The sequence below is a fragment of the Penicillium cinerascens genome, assembly GCF_028974065.1.
Source record: "Penicillium cinerascens strain IBT 15544 chromosome Unknown contig_1_segment0_segment0, whole genome shotgun sequence".
NCBI lineage: Eukaryota > Fungi > Ascomycota > Eurotiomycetes > Eurotiales > Aspergillaceae > Penicillium > Penicillium cinerascens.
The window spans coordinates 2,033,563-2,056,046 of NW_026695287.1; the positions used below are offsets into that span (position 1 = coordinate 2,033,563).

At 54.1% G+C, this 22,484-nt stretch overlaps 10 protein-coding genes across 10 annotated transcripts; 5 read left to right on the forward strand and 5 right to left on the reverse strand.

Annotated features, from left to right (window-relative positions):
• Positions 1-267: 267 nt before the first annotated feature.
• Positions 268-1,848, reverse strand: N7498_002307 (aspartate aminotransferase; the record flags this gene model as incomplete). Its single annotated transcript, XM_058449369.1, has 4 exons — positions 268-360; positions 420-1,262; positions 1,341-1,472; positions 1,522-1,848. Coding segments are annotated over 4 exons (1,395 nt in total), but the record flags the coding sequence as incomplete, so codon positions are not given.
• Positions 1,849-2,433: 585 nt separating this feature from the next.
• N7498_002308 (uncharacterized protein) lies at positions 2,434-2,865 on the forward strand (the record flags this gene model as incomplete). Its single annotated transcript, XM_058449370.1, has 1 exon — positions 2,434-2,865. The coding sequence occupies one exon, from the start codon at positions 2,434-2,436 to the stop codon at positions 2,863-2,865; it is 432 nt and encodes a 143-aa protein (XP_058311714.1).
• Positions 2,866-3,345: 480 nt separating this feature from the next.
• Positions 3,346-5,046, reverse strand: N7498_002309 (RING-H2 finger protein; the record flags this gene model as incomplete). Its single annotated transcript, XM_058449371.1, has 4 exons — positions 3,346-3,757; positions 3,817-4,351; positions 4,406-4,799; positions 4,852-5,046. The coding sequence occupies 4 exons, from the start codon at positions 5,044-5,046 to the stop codon at positions 3,346-3,348; spliced, it is 1,536 nt and encodes a 511-aa protein (XP_058311715.1).
• A 1,359-nt stretch (positions 5,047-6,405) lies between these two features.
• On the forward strand, positions 6,406-8,378 carry N7498_002310 (uncharacterized protein; the record flags this gene model as incomplete). Its single annotated transcript, XM_058449372.1, has 4 exons — positions 6,406-6,461; positions 6,516-6,837; positions 6,903-7,482; positions 7,540-8,378. 4 exons carry the CDS (start codon positions 6,406-6,408, stop codon positions 8,376-8,378), a joined length of 1,797 nt encoding a protein of 598 aa, XP_058311716.1.
• A 603-nt stretch (positions 8,379-8,981) lies between these two features.
• Positions 8,982-10,223, forward strand: N7498_002311 (phytanoyl-CoA dioxygenase family protein; the record flags this gene model as incomplete). The annotated part of the gene is made up of 1 exon (XM_058449373.1): positions 8,982-10,223. The coding sequence occupies one exon, from the start codon at positions 8,982-8,984 to the stop codon at positions 10,221-10,223; it is 1,242 nt and encodes a 413-aa protein (XP_058311717.1).
• A 1,466-nt stretch (positions 10,224-11,689) lies between these two features.
• On the forward strand, positions 11,690-14,699 carry N7498_002312 (serine/threonine protein kinase; the record flags this gene model as incomplete). The annotated part of the gene is made up of 2 exons (XM_058449374.1): positions 11,690-12,349; positions 12,414-14,699. The coding sequence occupies 2 exons, from the start codon at positions 11,690-11,692 to the stop codon at positions 14,697-14,699; spliced, it is 2,946 nt and encodes a 981-aa protein (XP_058311718.1).
• Positions 14,700-15,452: 753 nt separating this feature from the next.
• N7498_002313 (putative mitochondrial genome maintenance protein Mgm101) lies at positions 15,453-16,409 on the reverse strand (the record flags this gene model as incomplete). Its single annotated transcript, XM_058449375.1, has 2 exons — positions 15,453-15,746; positions 15,799-16,409. The coding sequence occupies 2 exons, from the start codon at positions 16,407-16,409 to the stop codon at positions 15,479-15,481; spliced, it is 879 nt and encodes a 292-aa protein (XP_058311719.1). The 3' UTR covers positions 15,453-15,478.
• A 180-nt stretch (positions 16,410-16,589) lies between these two features.
• On the reverse strand, positions 16,590-17,087 carry N7498_002314 (uncharacterized protein; the record flags this gene model as incomplete). The annotated part of the gene is made up of 4 exons (XM_058449376.1): positions 16,590-16,658; positions 16,823-16,887; positions 16,938-16,969; positions 17,029-17,087. 4 exons carry the CDS (start codon positions 17,085-17,087, stop codon positions 16,590-16,592), a joined length of 225 nt encoding a protein of 74 aa, XP_058311720.1.
• A 103-nt stretch (positions 17,088-17,190) lies between these two features.
• On the forward strand, positions 17,191-19,457 carry N7498_002315 (biotin--[acetyl-CoA-carboxylase] ligase BPL1; the record flags this gene model as incomplete). Its single annotated transcript, XM_058449377.1, has 4 exons — positions 17,191-17,954; positions 18,005-18,571; positions 18,620-18,891; positions 18,949-19,457. 4 exons carry the CDS (start codon positions 17,191-17,193, stop codon positions 19,455-19,457), a joined length of 2,112 nt encoding a protein of 703 aa, XP_058311721.1.
• Positions 19,458-19,852: 395 nt separating this feature from the next.
• Positions 19,853-21,408, reverse strand: N7498_002316 (aldehyde dehydrogenase ALDH; the record flags this gene model as incomplete). The annotated part of the gene is made up of 2 exons (XM_058449378.1): positions 19,853-21,236; positions 21,287-21,408. The coding sequence occupies 2 exons, from the start codon at positions 21,406-21,408 to the stop codon at positions 19,853-19,855; spliced, it is 1,506 nt and encodes a 501-aa protein (XP_058311722.1).
• Positions 21,409-22,484: the final 1,076 nt, after the last annotated feature.

The window sequence follows — 22,484 nt, forward strand, 5'->3', positions numbered from 1 at the left end:
TACGTGTGCCCTCAAGACGAGGCAGTCTTGGCTACACCGGGTAATGTTAAGAATCAAAACCGAAAAAATAGTTTTTACCAATTGAAATCCCTAAATATTCAATCTGGTATTCCAAGCCCATAGATCTACATGATGCATAACCTCGGACCCACCGAGGGAAAGATAGTCGAACAGGGAGAGAATGGGTCAATCCAAGCCGAGTGAAAATGTTAAAATAAAGATAGAGATAAGGAAACGCCGGCCCGGAGTTGTTTGTATGATGACACATTAGCCTTCGCGGACGACGCTGTCGACTGCCTCGGCGAAGTAGTCGATGTTATTTGTGTTCAAACCGGCCATGGAGATACGGCCGTTCTTGGTCTGTATTTGTGTTAGCAATCGTCCTCTTATTCTGTATAGTGTCGAATAATGGAACTCACCATGTAAACGTGCCACTTCTCCCGTAGCGTCATTACCTGCGCCTCGGACAGGCCAGTAAAGCTGAACATGCCAATCTGGCTGGTAATATGATCCCAGTTACCGGGGGTACCCTTGGCAACCAGACGCTCACGCAGACCACGGCGCATCTCCTGGATACGACCGCTCATAGTGCGGAGATCCTCCTCCCACTGCGCAAAGAGAGCAGGGTCATTGAGGACCTTGCTAGCAATGCGGGCGCCATAGGCAGGCGGGTTCGAGATCTCAGAGCGCTGCAGGATCGCCAGCTGGCTAGCGATGTTGGAGTTGGCAGTGGAGGCATCGGCGCCGGGTGCGGAGACGAAGTGGAAAGCACCAGTACGCTCACCGTAGAGACCGAAGTTCTTGGCGAAGGACTGGGCAACGCACAGCTCGAAGCCTTGCTCGACGAAGTAGCGGATGGCCCATGCGTCACGGGTCAGGTCGCCGGACGCGAAGCCCTGGTACGCGGTGTCGAAGAAGGGGAAGTGGCTGCGCTCGCGCATGACGGAGGCGATCTGCTTCCACTGGTCCTGGGTTGGGTCGACACCGGTGGGGTTATGGGCACAGGCGTGCAGCAGGATGATGGAGCCTGCCGGCGCCGCCCGCAGCGCCTGCAGCATGCCGTCGAAGTCAAGGCCCTTGGTCGTCGGCGAGAAGTAGGGATAGTTGGCGAGCTTCAGGCCGACGTTGGTGAAGATCTGGTTGTGATTGGCCCATGTCGGGTTGGAGAGGTAAATGGAGGGCTTCTGGGGGTGGAACTTGGAGAGGAAGAGACCACCCAGATGGACAGCGCCGGTTCCCGAAATGGTTTGCAGGGAACAGATCTGAGAGCGGGTGAGATGTTAGTATTTGGGGCGCCTTTATCCTATTTGGGAAGGGCCGAAGGTCTCGGGTCGACATACCCGTTTCTCGCGAATCGCGGGGCTATCGCCGCCGACGACGAGCTTCTGTGCTGCTAGGGTGAACCCTGGCAAACCGCCGATGGAGAGGTACTCGTGGTTGAGGGCAGGGTCGTTGTGAATGGCGTCATCAGCCTGGAACTATTAGCGGGCGCTATTGATGGGGTGATGAGAAAGTAAGTACCTTCTTGACGACGGGCAGGATCCAGGGCTTCGCATTGTTGTCGCGATAGGCACCGATGCCCAGGTCGACCTTCTTATCGGAAGGGTCTTCGCGGTAGGCTTTCATTAAACCGAAGAGAGGATCTTCGGGAGCGGCAGCCACGGTGGCCGCGGTGAAAACAGAGGGATTGGAAGCGCCCATGATGTGATGATTGAGGGAGGAAAGACGGTCGCGCGCAGAGGAGGGGGAAAGGGAGTTTTGAGGTTGACGGGTCATGTTGTCCACGGGCAGTTTTCTGACACACGGTTTCCTGTGTTTCCCCGGAATCTGGCGACCGAAACCTTGCTTGCTGCTTGCGTTCACCGGATGAGGAGGAATGAGGGGGTGGAGACGAGCGGTTAAATCAGGGCGCAGCGATTGTCAGCGTGTACTTTGAGTATTGTATAGACTCGCGGCCGGTAAGGTACTAGCTATCGATTATATACGACGTGAGTTCCTCGGAAGCTGTCAACGAGCCGAGGAACAATCCGCAAACTCTTCGTCGCATGACGAGTGGAGTTCACATGCTTCATATCGAGCCAACATGTGCAATCCACTTCTTGTTTGAGGTACAAATTCCTGGGAATACCCAAGTTACCAGTATCTCATTACCTACAACAAAAAAAATAAAACCGAAAGCCACTGGCCACACGGCCCGCTGAAGCTTCCGACAGGCCACGTCCGCCGCAAAGCGTGTGTCATACAACGCCGAGCCAAAAAAGGCGCAAAGTGGACCCTTCTGGAATGGTCTGATTCCATCACTAACTAGGAGTATGGATACTCCTACATACTGTGCTTTTATCACTCGCACCGTGTCATGCGGAGCCGCGTGTTCCTCTCTCTAGGAGTCTCCTCAGGTTAGGGCTCATTCCCCCCCCCCCCCCCCCCACACACATGAGGAGAAACATCGTCAACCCCTACCCCAACTCCAGCTCCAACTCCAACTCCAACTCCAGCTCTGCCCCTAAAGCCTATCTACTTAACATTAGAATAACTCCAGTAGCAGTCCCCGGACCTGCAAAAGGGGCCAGGATCAAGACGATCTCGGGACTCCGCAGCGAGATTGCCGGACATCCTCCGATATCCGCTCCCCCCGGGCTTTTACCCCGAGTTTTCACGATGATGTCAAGGCCTCGGGCTCACGCGGCGCTCCGGGTATTGGACCGTCGCCTTTGGTCTTGGGCACCGCGCGTTCTCCACTCTGGGAAAATGCACCCGGCCGTCGCCCTACTTTCCCCCACGGCTGCCAAGATGATGATCATTGCCGGGGTGCCCGGGAGCGTGGATATAGGGAATTTCGTTCCGACGACACCAGTTGCCCTATAGTCTAAGAATGGAATCTTCGGTATGTGTTTACATTGAGACATTGAGTCATATCTTGGAGGCTGCCTTCAATTGGGTTTGCAAGGGATGCGATTCAGCATATTTCGTGAATACTTTATCTCGAGCGTCTGTATACCCTCCCTATTTAGTCCAAGGTCACATGGTTTGCGAGAAATAGCAGCGCACTTTTTCAATCACTTTTCAGTATCCATATATTCCGATTGACAATGGGATGTACAAAAACTCTCTCTCAAATATACATGCCGTATATGCAAGAATGAAGAAGACGATCACATCGAAAGAAAAAAAAAAAGGATTGGATCTTTCCCACCCCGAGTCTCACGAACGCCTGTTGTGCCATAATTCCTTCTTCCCAAATCGTCTCAAATGTCAACGCCGAAAGCGAAAAAAGCTAAAATCCAGAAATAATCACAAAAAAATTCATCTCGCAAATTCCAGATTCACGATAAGGAGTGTCATAAATCATGCGGAGGACTCCGGCGCTGTGTGCGCCGGGGCCGGGACGGTCGGAGTGGAAGTGCCGCTCTGGCCGGGGGTAGTGCTTTCGACGCCGTGGGCGCGCGTGCGGATACGGAAACGTTCACGGAGTCGTGCGGTGAGGCGGTTGCGGCTGGGACGAGAGGCTTCTTCGGCGGCCTGATCCTGGTTTGCTTCACGGACACGGCGCAGTGCGGCGAGGCGTTCTTCGACGCTGGCATTGTGCATGCGACGGACGTTCAGGTAGTTCGTCAGCCGGTGACCGTGGCGGCCTTGGGCTGCGTCGCCGGTCGCGGTAGCGGTGCCATCTGCTACAGTCTCTTCTGCGTTCTCGGCGTTTTCACCTTCTTGCTGTTCACCACTTTCACCCTCCTTGGGGGGGTTGAGATCGATACGGCTGGAGACAGGGTTAGTATGGGGAAAAGATTGGCATTCCTTCAAGAAACGGGAACGTACCAAAGAGGACATGTGCCCGACACGTTCATCAACCAGGGGTCAATGCACTCCGGGTGGAATTGATGGTTACAAGGTAAAACACGCAGGTCCTGACCCTTGACGAAGTCGTCGGTACAAATGGGACACGAGAAGTTGCCTGCGTCGGGCGCTGCGTCGGTCTTCGCTTCGGGAGCCGGGGTCGGGCGATCGTCTCCCTGCTCGGTAGTCGGCATTTCGGACTCACGTGGAGTCGTTTGGCCATCGACGTGCTCTTGAGAACCGTTGGGTGAGGACTCATGATGAGCGCCGTCGGTGCTGGCCATCTCGACGTCCCGCTTGGCGGCGTCCACGCCATCATTCTCATTGAACTTGACGATGGGTATCGTCTCGAGCATGGCACGTGCAATTCCTCTCGCTCGACTTTGCCGCGGACGACCGATGACTCGTCGAGGACCGTACCGCTCAGGGTGGCGATGGGCACGGACAGCGCCCGTAATGATGATGCCCAGGAACAGTGCGGTGATGATACCCGTTATGCTATAGAGAATGATCATGGCTGTGACATCATGTCAGTAATTATCCGTACGGATTACATCAAGCGAGTACGGACCGGTATTGGGGCTGCCACCGGTGGTCCCACCGTCACCGCTGGTGATGCTGGGATTGATGGTCGACATGGGGATGATGTTAACAGTCTCGTTGGGAGAATTGAAGGTCTGTTGTAGAGCAGTGACAGCAGACGAATTTTGCCCAACCAGTGTGAAGATGTAGCTATAAGACTCCGCTTGGGCATCGGTTGTGAGATTGCAATGGGTAGCCGAGTCACTGTAAAGGATGACGGCGGCTGGAGTCTGGCCGATAACGTAGTCGAGGGTCTCGCCAGCGTCTAAATTCCCAGCGGAGTAAAAGGAAGGATCGCACGGAATGCAGGCAATCTGCGAACTCTGCAACGAGAACGGATTGTCGGCCGTCACTTCCTTGACCGCACCGGAGATGTCAAAGTCCTACGGACCGATTAGCGAGTGTGTCAGACCGGGTATGTCCATGGAGGCAAACCTTTTGCTGGCTGTCGGACAGATGGAGGAGAGATTGGGTAAGCGGGGCAAGCAGCTGGCCGTTGAGGTGGCTAGGACCCCAAATGCGGAAGTAGGAAGACGAGCCGGAGAGGTCGTAGGAACTGTTAGATGGCTGTAGCACAACTCCCTGAGCCTGAACAGCGACGAGGAAGATGGAGAGTGAGAGAAGCCCCATAGCCGCTGATTACGGGAACCGGCGGATGTGCGTGGGGTGGACGCACATTAGTCAGTCCGATACAGAAAGATGGGAAGAAAGGAAGACGGGGGGGGAGCGTGGAGCGTGGAGGTGGAGCTGCATAAGAAGACCCGGAAAACAAGGAAAAGAGGGGAGAGCTAAGCCCGATCGTAGTATGGATCCCCGTGGAGATGAGCAGATCCAAGCGATCATGACGATGGGTCTTCACGTCTCCGATGGGGAAGGGGGAGCCATGGACCCCGGGCGACTGGACAATCGCATTACCTCTTCTGGGACAACGGGCCTAATCAAATTGCCCCGGTGCGTTCATGAAACCCATCACTTGACCCGTGGATGGTTTTGAACCGGGGATCCACCGCCCGAGGTCCGTGGTGGTTGGTCTCACTCGCTCTCGTATCGACGACCGTCTACCGTCTACGGTCTACGGTCTACGGAGTACCGCTCTTGGTTCTTCACAGCCCCGATAAGCCGGGGCTGGGGTGATGCCTCGATGCCTCGATGCCTCGGTGGCTCTTGTAGGAAGCCTTCCTGTGGGTTGATCACGACGTGATATCCCCCTCCTAGTCCATCCTAGTTCCCTACGACAACAGCCGAACTCTTTCCGCCGATCGTCAGCCCCGCAGGAACAGTGAAAACTTTGACACAATGGATCGACATCACAGCGGGCGCCGTCAGCGCCTGCAAAAAGCCCCGGGATGCGCGACGAGGGTATATGAGTACATGATGGTGATGGTTTCCCGTGAAAGAATTGCATTTACTCCAACTGGACTGCCGCCAAACCTTATCCCTCTCGACTCGGCATACCTGTCCATCTATACCTCCCCTAACCCCTAGGGAATCAAACCCTCCCCACCTCCCCTTCCGTTCGCACCACCCCATGCCCTACCTACTAAGTAGGTACCTACGAGGTACCGGACTCCCAGCTAGGGTCACTCGGGAGGATAAAGTACACAACGGGAATATCTTCCTGGCCAAGTAGGGCCCAGGCCACGTACGGTTGGGCACGCACTGTGATTTGCGGAGCGGTCGGTGGAGGGGGGTCGAGGCTCTCATCGACCGGCGTACAAGTGAAAAGAATGTCCTGACCTTTTCCACTACCTGTTCGTGTATTAATAGTACCTTTTTTTTCAGAGTTGCTTTAGGGAGCGGCTGCACCCGCTCTCCGGTCCTTTTCAACTTTCCCCTAAGATCCTTCCTTTCCTCCTTCCTTTCCCCCCTTCAGATCGGCACTCCACTCATAACGATCCACCCGGTCATGACAACCTGAACTTCCTTTCCCTCCCCCCTTCGTAGACTCTCGATCCGGGGGTGCCTGTTCAGGGCCCGATGCGTCGCAGCATGCCCTCCGAGTTGCCTGATGCCCTGATCGCCCAGGACTGGAAACCCGTCTCCTCGTAAGTGCGGGTCTCGGAGATAGATGAAAATTCAATCTAACAAGGTTCCGAAAGAAATCCTGCCATCGCCGACCTCGACGTCGAACATACCGAACTCGCCCAGACTTGGAGGTCCTTTGTCCGTCATCTGCTGCCCGAAGATACCGTCGAGTGGGAGGAACGTCCCCAGACACCCCAGGATGTCCAGGCCCTGGTGCGCAATCTCCAGACCTGGTGGGCATCCCGTCCACGCCGTCGGGTCTTTCGTTTCGCCTCGTCTCTCTGCGACCGATTCCTCCCCACCGTTGAAACACACGCGACCCTCCTGGCCACCTTGCCGGAGTCGGATACCTATCATGGCCCCCTTTTCTACGGCGTGCTCCAGTCGGTGCTCAAGGTGGGTTCGATGCACTCACTCCCTGGCTCTGTGACGGCCGGCTGATCGTGGTACCTTCGTTTTAGGCATCGGCCAATTACCCCAGAGTGATGGAAGGTCTGGTCACGGCCCTACTTAATATACATAGTGCGCTTGCCCCACTGGCCAACCCCGTCTCTACCGTCAGCGTGGAGTCCGTCGCAAAATTATACGCCCTGGTCTTTTTCTTCCTGACCGAGTTCATGGATTGGTATGTGCGGAGATTCACGTGCCAGCTCCTTCCGAGCCACAGCCAGGATCCGTATACCGAATTTCACCACCTGGTCAGTTGTATCCAACGCCAGGCCAAAGCCCTCGCTGGGTCGTTCAACTCCATGGAACTGGACGATGATTCCGATTCGGCATATAGTCCTCGCGTTCTCTGGGAAGACTCTCAACTGAGTCAGGTGGGACGGCAAGGGACAGAGCGTCGGATTGCGGCCCAGAATACGATAACCCGACGCTTGATTTGGGAAATCCAACAAGATGCGGAGGAGCGGACTCGCATTCGAGAAACGCGAGATCAGCTGCTGGTGCAGATGATCAATGCTGTCAGCCAGCAACTGCGTCCTGTCAGTGAGCAGGGCAGCGGCATCGTCTGCTTGACGACCGCGGCCCCAGATCTAGGTAGGCGGATGTCCATGGACTTGCTGTCGAGCGACCCACTAATTGACTATGTACCAGTCACGTCCTCGTTCGAATGGTCTCGAGGATCCAAACGACGTCTCGCCCGCCTCGAGCTCCAGAGTGCATCCAAACACCTCCAGGCATTCTTCGACAGCGACGACCAGATAGCCGACATGCCCGAAGAGGTTCATGCTGAAGGCAGTGTGGTCACGTCTCTGCAGAAATGGGCCAAGAACCCACGGTCTCAGGCCCTCGCGGTAGGAGGGTCTCAGTCGACGGCCACCCCAAGCCCCGTGACTCTGATCTCAGCCTGCTATAATTTCTTCGCCCGACGAGCGCAGCTGCCGGTTATCTCCCATTTTTGTTCTCTCCCGGCCCACGAAATGCAGGGTATAACACGTCACCAACGAGGGCTGATTGCCCTTACCTATAGCTTAATCCGGCAGTTGATCGATTCCCTTCCGAGTGTGGTCGATAGCGATGCTTTGTTAGACCTCAGCGCAGAGCGCTTCCGCATGCTGGATGGAACGATGTCTAGCTGGAAACCTGCATTGGCCCTCGTTGACACTCTCCTCCACTTCCTCCCGCCTTTACTCCTCTTAATCATCGACGGCGTCGACATTATTCACGATACTTCCACGGACACCGAACTGCGCGACTTGATCCGCGTTTTGCTCACTCACACCCGGCACCAGCCCCAATCCGCTTCCAGCGGTGGCACGGGCCCCATGTTCCTGTTCAAGGTTCTCTTCACCGTTGCCGGGAGACCCAGCGCCCTGGTGGAAACCATGTCAGAGAACCAGCTGGTCCTCAGCGATTCGAGCCCGGTCGACGAGCCCACCTCGCCCGATGCGGTTCTGGCATCAGACCTCGGTGCAGTCATGATGAATGCATGAGCCGCCTTCTCCCCCTTGACGAATTTCCTTTTCTCCTCAAAAAGAAACCTTTCGATTCCAACATAGATCTGCACGCCAAGGTTGGGCTACGAGGTTCATTACGACGCATGAGGTACACGAAGCAACGGCGACAACTTGTGCAATTTTGTTGTTATTTTATCGCTACTTGCATGGGATTGGACTGGTGATACTCTTGGATTGACGTTTTCTGTTGGTGTTATGATATTGCTATTGCTCTTCTGGCGTCCGGCATCGGGACATATCTATAGGCTCCATGGCTTTAATGCCTTTTGCTTTCTGCCTTTTCTGCTTTTCTGCCATTCAGCGACTTGTGGTAGACCGCTGTACTATACTGCTTGCTCGCTGTGATACCCTCTAGAACTAATGTTGCTATTCACTCGGAAACCGAATTCCGACTTGCATCACACATTTCCATCACGACCGAGTTCGGCCTTTTTGGCGACGTCAAATAGTGGGTCTGATCCAAGTGAGCGGGAAAAAGTAGGAAATGCGGGGGGGGTGCAACGGAGATTCAATCCCGCCCACAGGATACTTAAGCACCGTAGGTCCATATCTTATAATTTGATGGGTTGATCCTCTACAATGAATGGCAACGCTACCTTCCCTTCGAGGCTGTACCAGGCCGAGTCGCTCCACCTCGACGACTTCAAGCAGACCTGCTTGCGCTCCGTTGATACATCCACCTACCCGCTGGCTTGTGCCGTTGAGTGCAATGTCCCCATCTATGATCTCGCCGCGCTCGAGATGCAAACAGTAACGGCCGAGACCCTCTCGCGCCTACAGGATGAATGGCATCACATCCTGCACACCGGGCCCGGTATCTTCGTACTGCGAGATATGTATGCACCCTCCCGGTACGGCGGCATCCTGTCCGCCACCAACGCGGCCTTTGACCGAATCATCGCCAAAGAGCGCGCCTCCAATGTATCAAAGGGTGACCACTTCGCCGCCGGCGGCAGCAATGACCGCATCTGGAACGCCTTTCAGAAACACGGCGAAGAAGACCCCGCCTCATTCCTTGACTACTATGCCAACCCATGGCTGGCCTCTGCCTGCAACGCATGGCTCGGTCCGGGCTACCGCGTCACTGCACAGGTGAATGCAGTCCATCCGGGCGGCGCGGCCCAGGAATCCCACCGCGACTACCATCTGGGCTTCATGGAGCCGGACACCTGCGTGCGCTACCCGATCCCAACGCAGTTAGCTTCCCAGTTCCTGACACTGCAGGGTGCTGTCGCCCACAGTGAGATGCCCGCCGACAGTGGTCCAACACGCTTCCTACCCTTCAGCCAGACCTACGCCCCAGGGTATCTAGCCTGGAAACGACCAGAGTTCCGTGCCTTCTTCGAAGAGAACTACGTCGCACTCCCACTCAAGCTAGGCGACGGAGTCTTCTTCAACCCAGCCCTATTCCACGCCGCCGGCGCAAACATAATGGACCCATCCAACGGAGGTTTCCGCCGCGTCGCAAACCTCCTCCAGATAAGCAGCGCTTTCGGCAAACCGATGGAAACAGTCGACTCCCTCCGCCTCATTGACGGAACCTGGGACCTACTAGCAAAGCGATACGCGGCTGCAGGGATCGCAGATGCGGAGCTGGACCCTGGCCGGCACTCGCTTGCGCAGCGCGAGATCAAGGCGTTCGTGCAGGCCGTTGCGGAAGGGTACCCTTTCCCCACAAATCTGGACCGCCGGCCACCTGCGCCGAGTGGTATGGCACCGGAGAGCGAGCAGGATCTTCTGGTGCGGGGGTTGGAGGCGGGTTGGTCCCGTGCGCAGGTTGTCGCCTCACTTGAGCAGATGCGTCGGGATGAGAGGGCTTAGACCGGGGTCCATGGGTGAAGCAGCCAATTGTTTTTCTTAGCGATGTTGTACATACATTTTATATACATGGACTTATGTTGCATGACTTTTCATCCACGGATGGCATAGGGCGTGCGTCCTGGGGTAGATTGACACGACTGGGCGCTGTTGGATTGCACGCTCTAGCCTGTTTTGGTTGACTGGTTCTTTTGTAGGAGTACGTATGTGGTGTCCGAGGTTGAGATTGTAAATCAAATATCAACAAGCCAATGGACCCGTCAGGTTATCTATTTACCTCCCACTTGTGTAGAGAGAGAGGTATGGTACATATCTAGACCAACCTGTGAACGTAGGAATAATACGCATCGGGTCAATTTTCCGCGGACGCAAGGGAGAACCACCCGGTATATGCCTATGTCCGAGAGTATACGAATATGGTAGGTTCTCTGGCAATCTTGAAGTAAAACCCAAGTGGAGCCCTCTGAGTGTACCGTAGACACTGAAATCAAGGCTAATAACCTTTTCGATTAAGTTTCTACCACTATGGGGACCCCGAGGTCTCTATTTTGGGGCGTGCCTGGTCTTTATTCAGGGGTCCACGCGACACGTCCAATCTGCCCCGAATCCCACGAGTACTTTTGCACGAGATCGGAGACTAAGCCAGACTAAGCAGAATAGAGATGTCTCCATCAGCCGAGTCGAGCCCTTTGCCATCGGGACCCTAAGATCGGGACTATTCCGCAGGTACTATGTAACGCGCCGTGATTTGCCGATCACCTGTAAGCCCGGTGGAGATGGGTGGATCTGCACCGTTTTGGACTCGAAGGCTGTGGCAATTCCAGGAACTTCCCGCTCAGGTACGCGTACATGGATCTCGTCTAACTATAGATATTTGGGTCTGTCATGCATACTAGTACGATCCACTTAAGTGCTAGTCTAGAAAATGAAAACTGGAATCGCGGCTCCAATTTCGTAGAATAAACGCATCGCTGGAATGCGGACTGTCATAGTGGGCCTCCACCGCGAAGAATGGCTGTCTCACATTTTTGGCTTTTCCCCCGGCAATGGTGAAACATGGCTTTTGTTTTTGCCCTTACACGCGTGTCTGCCTTAATTTCTAGAGCTGAACGCATCTGAGACTGTCACTGTCAGTTCTCTCTTGAATCTCATTGAACCTCGGCCATTGCCGATCTCCTCTCCACCGTGCAGCCCTCGCGCCATTGTGGGTGATCGACTCCAACCGAAGGACAAGACTGGTCCGACACGCACAATCTTGCGAGACAGGCAGTCAACGGCGCGAATTCTGGGTCTTCCAACACGACGTGAGGGGAGGACTGTCCGCGGAACGACCAGTAAATTTTTCTCGCTCGCTCTGGCCCTTCTCCACCGCGGGCCCCATCGAGCCAACCAGTTTCAAGGATCGATCTACACTTTCAAAAGGCCTTTTGCTTTAAAAGGGCGCTTCTTCCCCCAACTTGGCCTTCAAGATGAGAGGTCGCTTGGGGATTAATGCCAGCAGGTTGTCGACTCACCGGTTCGAGCAGATTCCTGATCTGCCTAATGACAAGATGGCCAACCCTAACGACGCGACCATCGACATTCCTTTAACGGAAACCCTGAGCAGGGGCCAGAATGGCACCCGCAAATGGGGATCCAATTCTAACACTACCGCGGCTGAGCATGAAGGTGAAAAGGCCGTCCTGCGCGGTCCTGGCAGACGTCGCCAAACTGCCCCGGATATCACCGATGCCACCGGTAAGCCGGCCGAGTCGCCCGAGGACGGTACCGTCAACCGTCTGGGTCGCATCTATCAGGCCATTTACAATTTCTCCATCGTCACTCGTTATATGATCTACGTTATTCCTATCGGTGCTCTGATTGCCATTCCCATTATTGTGGGTGCCACGGTTGCGCAGGATGCTTATATCGGTGGCGTCCACATCTACTGGTTCTTCACCTGGATTGAGGTTGTCTGGGTCAGTCTATGGGTGTGCAAGATCTTTGCCAAGTTCATTCCCTACGTATTCCAAACACTATGCGGCTTTGTCAGCTCCGGCACTCGCAAGTATGCTCTTATTCTGCGTGCTCTGGAGCTCCCCATCACCATCGTCATTTGGTGTGTCATCTCGCTGGTGACTTTCCTTCCGGTTAGTTTCTCACTGTCCCTGGAGCTTCTTACCAAATCAAAACGGTACTGATTCAAACCTGTAGATCATGCGGTATGGTGCCGATAACACCTCCGACGTCTCGTCCTGGGAGAAGAGCGTCAAGAACATTCTGTTCGCGCTGCTTGTCTGCAGTTTGATCTTCCTCGGCGAAAAGGCTCTCGTCCAGCTCATCTCTATCAGCTACCACCGCAAGCAGTTCGACGCCAAGATCAAGGAGTCCAAACGCAATGTCTACCTCGTCGGTCTCCTCTTCGAGGCTTCGCGCAACATGTTCCCCATGTACTGCCCCGAGTTTGCCGATGAGGACACCACCATTCTCGATCCGCTCCTGGGCCAGGTCAGCAGCGGCCGCAACAGCAAACGCACCTCGCTTACCCCCCTGCGCTTAATCAAGGATGTCGGCCGTCAGGTCGGACAGAACGTTGGCCGTATCGGTGACAAGGTCACTGCTGCCTTTGGCAACGTCGCTTCCGAACTCACCGGCAAACAGGTGTTCAACCCGGAAGCTACCCACTCCATTATGGTGCAGGCCCTTGAGCGCAAGCGTTGTGCTGCTGCGTTGGCTCGCCGTATTTGGATGTCTTTCGTCGTCGAGGGCCGCGAGTCTTTGTTGTTGGAGGATATCATCGAGGTGCTTGGACCTGAGCATGAGGCCGATGCCGAAGAGTGCTTTGCAGCCCTGGACAAGGATGGAAATGGCGATATCTCCTTGGACGAGATGATCCTGACCATCACTGAGTTTGGTCGCATGCGCAAGTCTCTCAACAGCAGCATGCACGATGTCGACCAGGCTATCCGTGTCCTGGACAACCTGCTGCTTTCTGTTGCCTTTGTTGTTGGTGTCTTGGTCTTCGTTTCTTTCGTCACCACTGGATTCGGTACTGTCATTGCCGCTGGTGCTACTTCGCTGCTGTCCCTGAGTTTTGTCTTTTCGACCACTGCCCAAGAAGTGTTGGGCTCCTGCATTTTCTTGTTTGTCAAGCACCCCTTCGACATTGGCGACCGTATTGATATCCTCAACAAGTCATACGTCGTGGAGCGTATCTCTCTGCTGTTCAGTGTCTTCCGCACCGTTGGTGACCACCGTATGACTCAGGTTCCCAACAACATCCTGAACAGTCTGTGGGTCGACAACTTTACTCGTGCCAACGCCATGCACGAGCAGCTCACTGTCCCTGTCAGCTTCGATACCTCCTTTGCTGAGATCCAGGCTCTGCGAGAGGAGATGGAGATCTTCGTCCGGGATAAGGATAACAGCCGTGACTTCCAGCAGGATATCGACATTGAGGTTATTGGTGTCGGTGATATGGACAAGCTCGAGCTACGTGTCGATATCCGTCACAAGTCCAACTGGTCCAACGAGACTGTCCGTGCCGCTCGCCGATCCAAGTTCATGTGTGCTCTGGTTCTCGCTATGCGCAAGGTTCCTATTCGCGCCCCTGGTGTTGCTGCTCCTGAGGAAGAGAGCAAGGGGGGTGGTGATGATGATGACAAGGGCGACGATGCGGATCCTGACTTTACTGCTGGCGACCGCAAGTCGTCGCAGACTGCTGGTGCCACGATGAACTACTCGCTGTCTCCGAACACCGCCCAGGCGACTGGCGTCGACCAGGGCCGCTCTTCTGGTACCGTCTCCCACCGCGGATCCAACGCCCTCCAGCGTGAGGCCGCCATCGCCGACCGCCTTAACGCCCGCTCTCCTGCAGCCGATATCAGCCGTGAAGATCAATTAGAAGGCCTCTACCGCACGACGACCGGTGCCTCCAGCCAGGGCCGACAGAGCCTGTACGGCACCGTTCCCAGCAATGCTCCAAGCCGCGGGCTCTCGACCGGCCACCGCAAGGCCGGTCTCCGCGCATCCTACAACGATGAAGATGTCCCGATGCCCCCACCCCTTTCCCCTGTGCATGCAGGCATGACCCCATCAACCAGCAACGTGCCCATCCTCGGCGAACCCGCGCCTCCAGGCTCCCGCGGCAGCGTCCGCTACGACCCCCCTAACCAGGCCTCCACACTCCCTATCATCGGCTCCCCCGAGCCGGATCACTACCACCCCTACTACAACCAAGAAACCGACTACGAGCCCACAGCCGTCAGCGGCGACGGGCACCCCTTGTCTGGCATGACTGAATCATCATCCCATTACGAGGTTCAAAGTCGCTACGACCCCGTCTCTCCTCCCTCCATCTACTCGCCACAGCCTTCCCAGCCTGCTACATTCACGCCGATTACGCAGCCGCAGGAAAACACGAACCAGCGTTCCTCGTTCATCTCGCGGACGCTGAAGCGTGGCAAGGGCCCGAAGTCGCAGGGCGAAGGTGAAGCTTGATGTGTGACGTTTTGATGTTGATAGATTTTCGTTGATTTCTGCGCCTATTTCTTTGCCAAAATTTTCTTTTCCGGTTCATTCTTCTGTCTGCCTTTTTGATGTATGAATATGAGCCTACGGGCCGTTAGAGGTGTGAAATGGACATGCATGTCCCTGGACTATTTCGACACTGAAAACTTGGTACGATCAGCTAGCTACAATAAAAAAAAGCCTGCGATTTGATTAGCTGGGAGACGTTGTCCCGCTAGATTTTATAACCTCTTCTGTGTTTCTTTCGAAGCTACAACCCTATTTGATTCATCCTTTGCTCCTGGCTTGACCTTATGCTGGTCTAGCCTAGTATTGTTTAAACCGGGCGTGTGGATGGCTTATGGGTCTATCGAACAGTCCCAAAACAATCAGTCAAAGGAGGAATTCAGTCCGCGGGTACAGATAGCGAGGCAGCATTGCATGGGTGACAATTGCGATGAAATACCCATGTGACTAGAACAGAGTGGTTCCTAAGGGTCTGTCAAAAAAAGGCGCCATGAAGATGAGGACCGTGGAAGTGTTGTTGCTAGAGCATTAGGCAGAGCCAACTGTATTTTCCTTAGTATGGTGGATAATGGGAATAGAATTTGACATATGGATTGCAACGAATAGCTCTCCTGCACATGTCCTTGAATCGAGTAGAGATGTAGGCATCATTTCAACGGGGCAGAACGTAGCCCAAAATTAACATAAGAAAACGGTATATTATAAAGGCAGTCGAATATATCCTCTACCCCCCAGAAAACCATCTATTTACTCTCCTTCCACGGGTACGCAACATCATCACCCTTCCGAATCCAGATCTTCGACTTCCTCTTATTCACCACGTGCTCTACAAACACCTCACGCGTATACTTCGCCTTGAACTTGCGGATATACCGCGGATCCCACAGTTCACTGGCGATTCCCAGATCCTTGCAGCAGCGCACAAGCGCATTGGAGCGACAGCCCTCCGTCGCGGTGGGGATACCATCCGGCGAGAAGTAGTCCTGTTCACCACGGGCTACAGAGACGAGTCTATGATCCAGTCATTAGTATTGATCGTCTTACATGCACGTAGGGAACTCACCGGCCGTTACAAACAAGCGCATACTCCCTCGTCACCGACTTCGGTGTCACGATACTTTCACCTCGCGGCGCAAGACCCCACCCGCCAGGTCCAAATGCCCTGTTGAGGATTCGCCGGTACTTGATCTCGGGCAGGTAGAGGATTCCATCCGGCTTGATTTCCACTTCCTCGGGGTCTGGTTCGGCCATGAGGATGTCCGCCGCTTCCTTGGGAAATGGTGCGGCGGAGAGGCCGTGGAAAGAGCGCGTCCAGTCGATTCTGTCTTCTGTGGCGTTTTCGAGCTCCAAAGGTTGATCGGAGAGTCCGCTCTTGGAGATGTTATCTGTCGTTGCACGGTTGGGTGTCGGCCCCGGAGTGCGGGTTGCTGCAGCGGTCTGAGGGGGCTGAGCTGGGGTGACGGTCGTGGTGCGCGGTGTTTGGGCTGGTGGTGTTGGCTTTGCGGTGTTGCTTTGGGAGACTTGGGGGCGCGTTGAGCTGGAGCTGATTGCGCGCTTGGTAATGGGGTTGGACAGGGCTTGGGTGGTTATTTGGACGCGAGGAGCTTGAGCAGCTGCTCCTGCATGCTGGAGAGGTTCCAGTGCCCGCCAAAGGCGGTAGCGTAGAGCAGACATGGTGAGATGGGACGATGCAGGATAGCTGGAGCTGCAGCTGCAGTGACTTGGATATGGAAATCACGTGATAGATAAAGGGCGAAATTGAATCTACGAGCGCGTGGGAATGAAGTAGATGAGCGATGATTGTATATAGAACAAGATGAAAATAGAGTACAAAGATTCAGTAAATGTAGAATATCACGCATCTCGAGTCTGCGTTCGTTGGTCGTTGCCCTGGCGCTTCCAACACTCGCGGAAAGCTTCCATCTGCATTGAGAGTCAGTGGGATGGAAACGGACACAGTGAGAAATAAAGACTTATGTGATAAGCAGGAATTGATTGAGAATAGGGAGGGGCCATCATGGCCATGAATGGCTTGGCTGGAATAGGATGCATAGAAGATAAAGAGGAAATGACAGATATCAGCCTACCTCTTTCTTGCATTCACGCCAGTCTTTCTTTGCAAAGTAGCAGTCGTTCATTTTGTCCTGCTCGGCTACTTACTTTCAGCAATTGATAGATAAAAGAAGCTGGCTAGTAACTTACTATGGCAACCTGTACTGAAGATGCGCTTGTCCCTGCGTCAAGCTATCAGCATCCTCGATTCGTTTTACAAAACACAAGACATATCAATTACCACTCATCAGGCTCGTCATCATCCTGAGGGACATCTTGCGGCTCCGCGTTGTTCGACATGGTCACAATAGATGGAAAGAGGAAGAGCTCGGAATCGGCTGGCAACGGCTTCATCCTTATCACTTATCGCCGCCAGCCCACGATTTTCTCCCTACAATCAACAATGGCGACGCCCACAGGCAACGATGCCAATCTGACCGGTAAAAGGCTCAATGTCCTTGTATACTCCGGTTCGCTCACCCATTCCGCCTGGCAACTGAGCCGCTTTCTGACCGACAATGGCCCGACAGGAACCGGAACCACCGTTGACTCAGTCCGCCACACCCTCTACACCCTGCGCCGCCTGCTTGCTCCCCATTATGCTGTTACCCCCGTCACTGGGGATATGCTCCTCAAGGAGCCGTGGACGGCTACATGTGCCCTACTGGTGATTCCCGGTGGCGCCGATCTGGGCTACGGCCGCACGCTCAATGGCCCGGGCAACCGTCGCATCACGCAGTTCGTGCGCCGGGGTGGGAAATATCTCGGTCTGTGTGCGGGTGGTTACTACGGTTGCAAAAAGTGCGAGTTCGAGGTCGGTGATAAGACTATGGAGGTCATCGGAGACCGGGAGCTTGCTTTCTTCCCTGGTACATGTCGTGGCGGAGCGTTCCCCGGGTTTGTCTACCACAGCGAGGCGGGCGCACGGGCAGCGCAGTTGGATGTCTCGAAAGAAGCATTGAGCATTGGAAATGTGCCGGCCAAGTTCCGTTCATACTATAATGGTGGTGGTGTCTTTGTGGATGCGCCACGGTTCAAGGACCAGGGTGTTGAGGTGCTAGCCAACTACTCGGAGAAGCTCAATGTTGATCCTGGAGAGGGCGCGGCTGCTATCGTCTACTGTAAAGTGGGTGACGGAGCAGCCATCTTGACAGGACCGCACCCGGAGTATGTTGTCTACGTGTACTTGACCAATTGATTTACTGACACTACTCTAGGTTTGCAGCTGTGAACCTGGACCCCAATGCTAATGGACCCGAGTTCAAAGACATCGTCGACGCTATTACCGCCGACGACAAGGAGCGTACAGGCTTCTTGAAGGCTTGCCTATCCAAACTTGGACTACAAGTTGCGCAAGACACCGCACATGTGCCTTCCCTGTCGTCGTTGCACGTTTCTGGTCTTGATGCAGACGAGACTATGGAGATTTTGTCGAGCCTCGTGCCAGCGTTGACCAGCGAAGGTCAGAATGAATACTTGAAAGACGAGTATGACACATTCCGCATTGAGCGTCCCGGCACATGGAACCTGGGCGACTTGGAGGAGTCGCTCCCCGACGAGTCCGCTACGTCTGGTGATGGTATTATTGATTACCAAAAGATTGTAAAGAGACTTGTGATCCATGATGATCTACCATCCTCGAAGCTCACTCCTTACTTCAACCACCATGCATTCTACGCCAACCTTCGCCAGTATCAATCCGAATCGAAAGAAGGCGCTTCGAAGTTTGGGTCTAACCTCATGTATGGTGAAGTGGTGACAAGTACAAACACGATCTTGGAGAAGTAAGATGTCCGTCCCTTGGAAACATGGCAAAGCCTGACTAGTCTTAGGAATGCACAGCTTCTTCGCCGTTTACCACAGGGCTTTACTGCCACAGCCACCGTTCAGGTCGCCGGACGTGGACGAGGTTCCAATGTCTGGATCTCACCAGCAGGCGCCCTGATCTTCTCCACAGTAGTCCGGCATCCGATCGAGAAGATTCAGTCGGCCCCCGTGGTGTTCCTGCAGTACCTCGCGGCTATGGCCGTCGTTAAGGGCATCAAGAGCTACGCTAAAGGATATGAGAAGATTCCTGTCAAAATGAAGTGGCCCAATGACATTTGTAAGTGGATCTTGATCTCAGCGCAGAAAATCTAAACCAGTCACTAACCTTCCACAGATGCCCTCGACCCTGAGGACCCTGAGCAAAAGCGATACACCAAGATTTGCGGTATCCTAATCAACTCTCATTTCATGTCAAACGAATACATCTCTGTCGTTGGCATCGGCGTCAACGCCACAAATGCATCCCCGACCACAGCCCTGACGTCGCTAGCAGCGCGCTACGCTTCTCCCGGCGCTGCCGATGCCTCGCCCGTCACACTCGAGAAACTTCTAGCGCGGATCTTGACAACCTTCGAAGACCTATATACCCGTTTCCTGCGCGTCGGGTTTGACCGCGGCTTTGAGGCAATGTATTACGAAGACTGGCTGCACATGCACCAGATCGTCACACTTGAAGAGGAAGGTGGTGCTCGTGCCCGCATCCAGGGTATCACTCGAGACTACGGTCTTTTGCTTGCCGAGGAGCTAGGTTGGAATGACCGACCGACCGGGCGGGTGTGGCAGCTGCAGAGTGACAGCAATAGTTTTGATTTCTTCCGCGGGCTGCTGAAGCGGAAGGTGTAAAGTGGGTTTCTAAACCTAGTGATCAGGAATGGAGATATACAGTCATAATTGATCAAGCATCCAGGCGGCTTTTCTTTCTACGGTGGTCTCCGCAACCAGGAGTCATTCGCATTAAGGCTTCTCACAAATATTTATAAATTACTACCCCGGGCTCTTCCCCAGGTTTCTCGTTTTCCGAATTACGTGCCTGATCGCGAATCTGGGGTATCCGACGTGGTGATGATTCTCGGAGTTGCCTGCCATTATCGGAGTCGATTTCCCTCTGGAGGGGAGTAGCCTGTGGAAAACATTCAGAATGGAATGACAGAAAATATTATTTTCTTCCTTTGTGATCTTTGTGGTATCTCAGACGTTTATTATAAGGTCTAATCTATTTATGTACACACTTTCAATCCCTACAACTTGGTGCCCATGTTGACGTGTACAGCCTTGATCTGGCTATAAGCGTCCAAGCCAGCCTCCCCAAGCTCTCGGCCAATTCCACTCTGCTTGACACCACCAAATGGCACACGAGGATCACAGTCCTGACTGCTGTTCACCCACACCATGCCAGACTCAATTTCCGCGGCCACACGGTGAGCACGCTCCAGATCCTTCGTGAAGACAGCCGCACCTAGGCCGTACTCTGTATCATTAGCGCGACGAATGGCCTCTTCCTCTGTGTCGAAAGGCGAGATTACTACCACCGGACCGAAGACTTCCTCGCGGACAATGCGCATCGAGTCGGTGACATCGGTAATAATAGTAGGCTGAACAAAGTATCCGTTCTTGTGTTCAACGTTTGCAGGAGTATAGGAAGCACCGCCAGTCAGGATGGTCGCTCCCTCGCTCTTGGCAATTTCGAAGTAAGAGAGAATACGCTCGTACTGAGCGCGCGTCACCTGCGGACCCTGGAATGTCGATGCATCCCACTGGTCGCCGATCTTGACGCTCTCCACGGCCTCCTTGAACTTGGGCAGGAAGGTCGGCAGGACATCCCGGTGCACGAAGATCCGCGAAGTCGCAGTACAAATCTGGCCCTGGTTCGACATGATACCGAAGTGCGACCACTTGACCGCCTGGTCCATATCGGCGTCAGGGAATACCAGCAACGGCGACTTGCCACCCGTTTCGAGGGTGATGTTCTTTAATGACCCGGCGGCCATCTTCATGATCTCACGAGCCGTGCCCGTGGATCCAGTGAATGCCACCTTGTCCACAAGCGGGTGAGAAGAGAGTGCCGCGCCGGCCTCGCGACCATAGCCGTTGACGATGTTGACGACACCAGGAGGGAAGCCAGCCTCGGCGATAAGCTTGCCGAAGACCAGGACGCTAAGCGGGGTCTGCTCCGCGGGCTTCAACACGACGGTGTTACCGCATGCCAGAGCAGGGCCTAATTTCCAGGTTGCCATGGACAATGGGTAATTCCATGGAATAATTTGACCAACAACGCCGATAGGCTGACGGATAGTGTATGCGAACTTTTGTGAGGTGGTGTTGATTGTCTGTCCGAATGTCTTGTCGGCCCAGCCGCTGTAGTAACGAATGGTGGTGATGGCCTCGGTGAGGTCCTCCTCGAACGCAACGTGATAAGGTTTACCGTTATCCCATGCATCAATGGAAGCAAGAAGCTCTCTGTTCTTTTCCATCAGATCAGCCAGTCGGGCCATCAGCTGGCCGCGTTCGGTGGCAGGGAGAAGCTTCCATGAGGGGTGCGCCAGTGCTGATTTGGCGGCTTTAACCGCACGATCGACATCGTCGGCACCTGCAGCATGTACGGTAGCAATGGGCTTGTCGGTACTGTTGTATTTAGCAGCCGATCATGAACGTGACGATTGACAAAAACATACGCAGGGTCGATCGAAGTGATAGTCTGCCCGCTCGATGCAACAAATTCGTTGTTGATGAAGAGACCGGTGGGCTGCTGATAGCTGTGCCCGTTGGGCGTGATGATATCCACGGATAGAGACATTATTGAGCGGATTCAAAGCATAATTGAGCAGTGTGATGCCAGACCCGGCGAAGATATATGAGGGGCATGTCCGGGGCACGGCGTATCAAGTGGGTCGCCCCTCACCAAGGCAGGCGATTCCGATAGCGATATACGGAGCTAGGCTGTGTACGTTAGGTCCAGCCGCCGAATGTTGCGGAGAGCCCTTGGTAGCGACTATCGTCGTACCCATTATTCCCGTTTCATGCTAGCATTGTAGTATCCGTTGAAAATATCAGTGGACAACACAGATTGCACAGAAACATGTGCATGTCTAGGTCTCCTCGGCGCTGGATTGCCGCTTGGCAACACGAAGGTTGTAAGGAAAGTCTCTCACAATAAATTGTCTCAGTCGGACTAGGGCTCAGGTAATTGAATAATTTGAATTATCAACTCCTCAATGTCTTAGAACTAAGCTAGCGTGACTAGCTAAGTTGAGATAGCTATCCGAAGTTCAGAGTCACTTTTCCTACTGGCCACCGCCGATCTCCTTACTTCAACCTCTTACTTCGAATTAGACATTGACATGGGACTCCCATGGGACTAAGGTCCGTCCCATGTCCCACCCATAGGTACCCATAGACACCTGATTCTGCCTGAATTGGCCTCAATTGGCCTGAATTGGCCTGAGTTGGCCTGAATTTTATACATAAAATCACTGACTAATCTTCGTTATTTACGTCTGTTTTTAGACCTGGCACTCACCCGTAGTAGTTTTATAAGTAACCTAACAGGAGAGAGAAGGCGATATAGAAGGCGGTAATATAGCACCTAAAATTTTAGGCAAACTTAGGCAAAACCAGACCAAAATCAGGAAGGGGGGGGGGGGGGGGGCGTCTCCTAAAGGAATCGCGTCCTCGTTTCCCTCGATTGGGTTAACCTTTTAGGTAGGCGATTCCACCACGATACACTTCCCGTTCAACCCCCACTTCGCAAGATACGAATCTCGGTTCCAATCGAATAAGAAGGCATTTCCGTTCCAGTCGACTATATTACACCCTCAAGTCTGCAGCAGCCAAGATGCAACTCAATATCCTCCATGACAAAACCGCCTACCC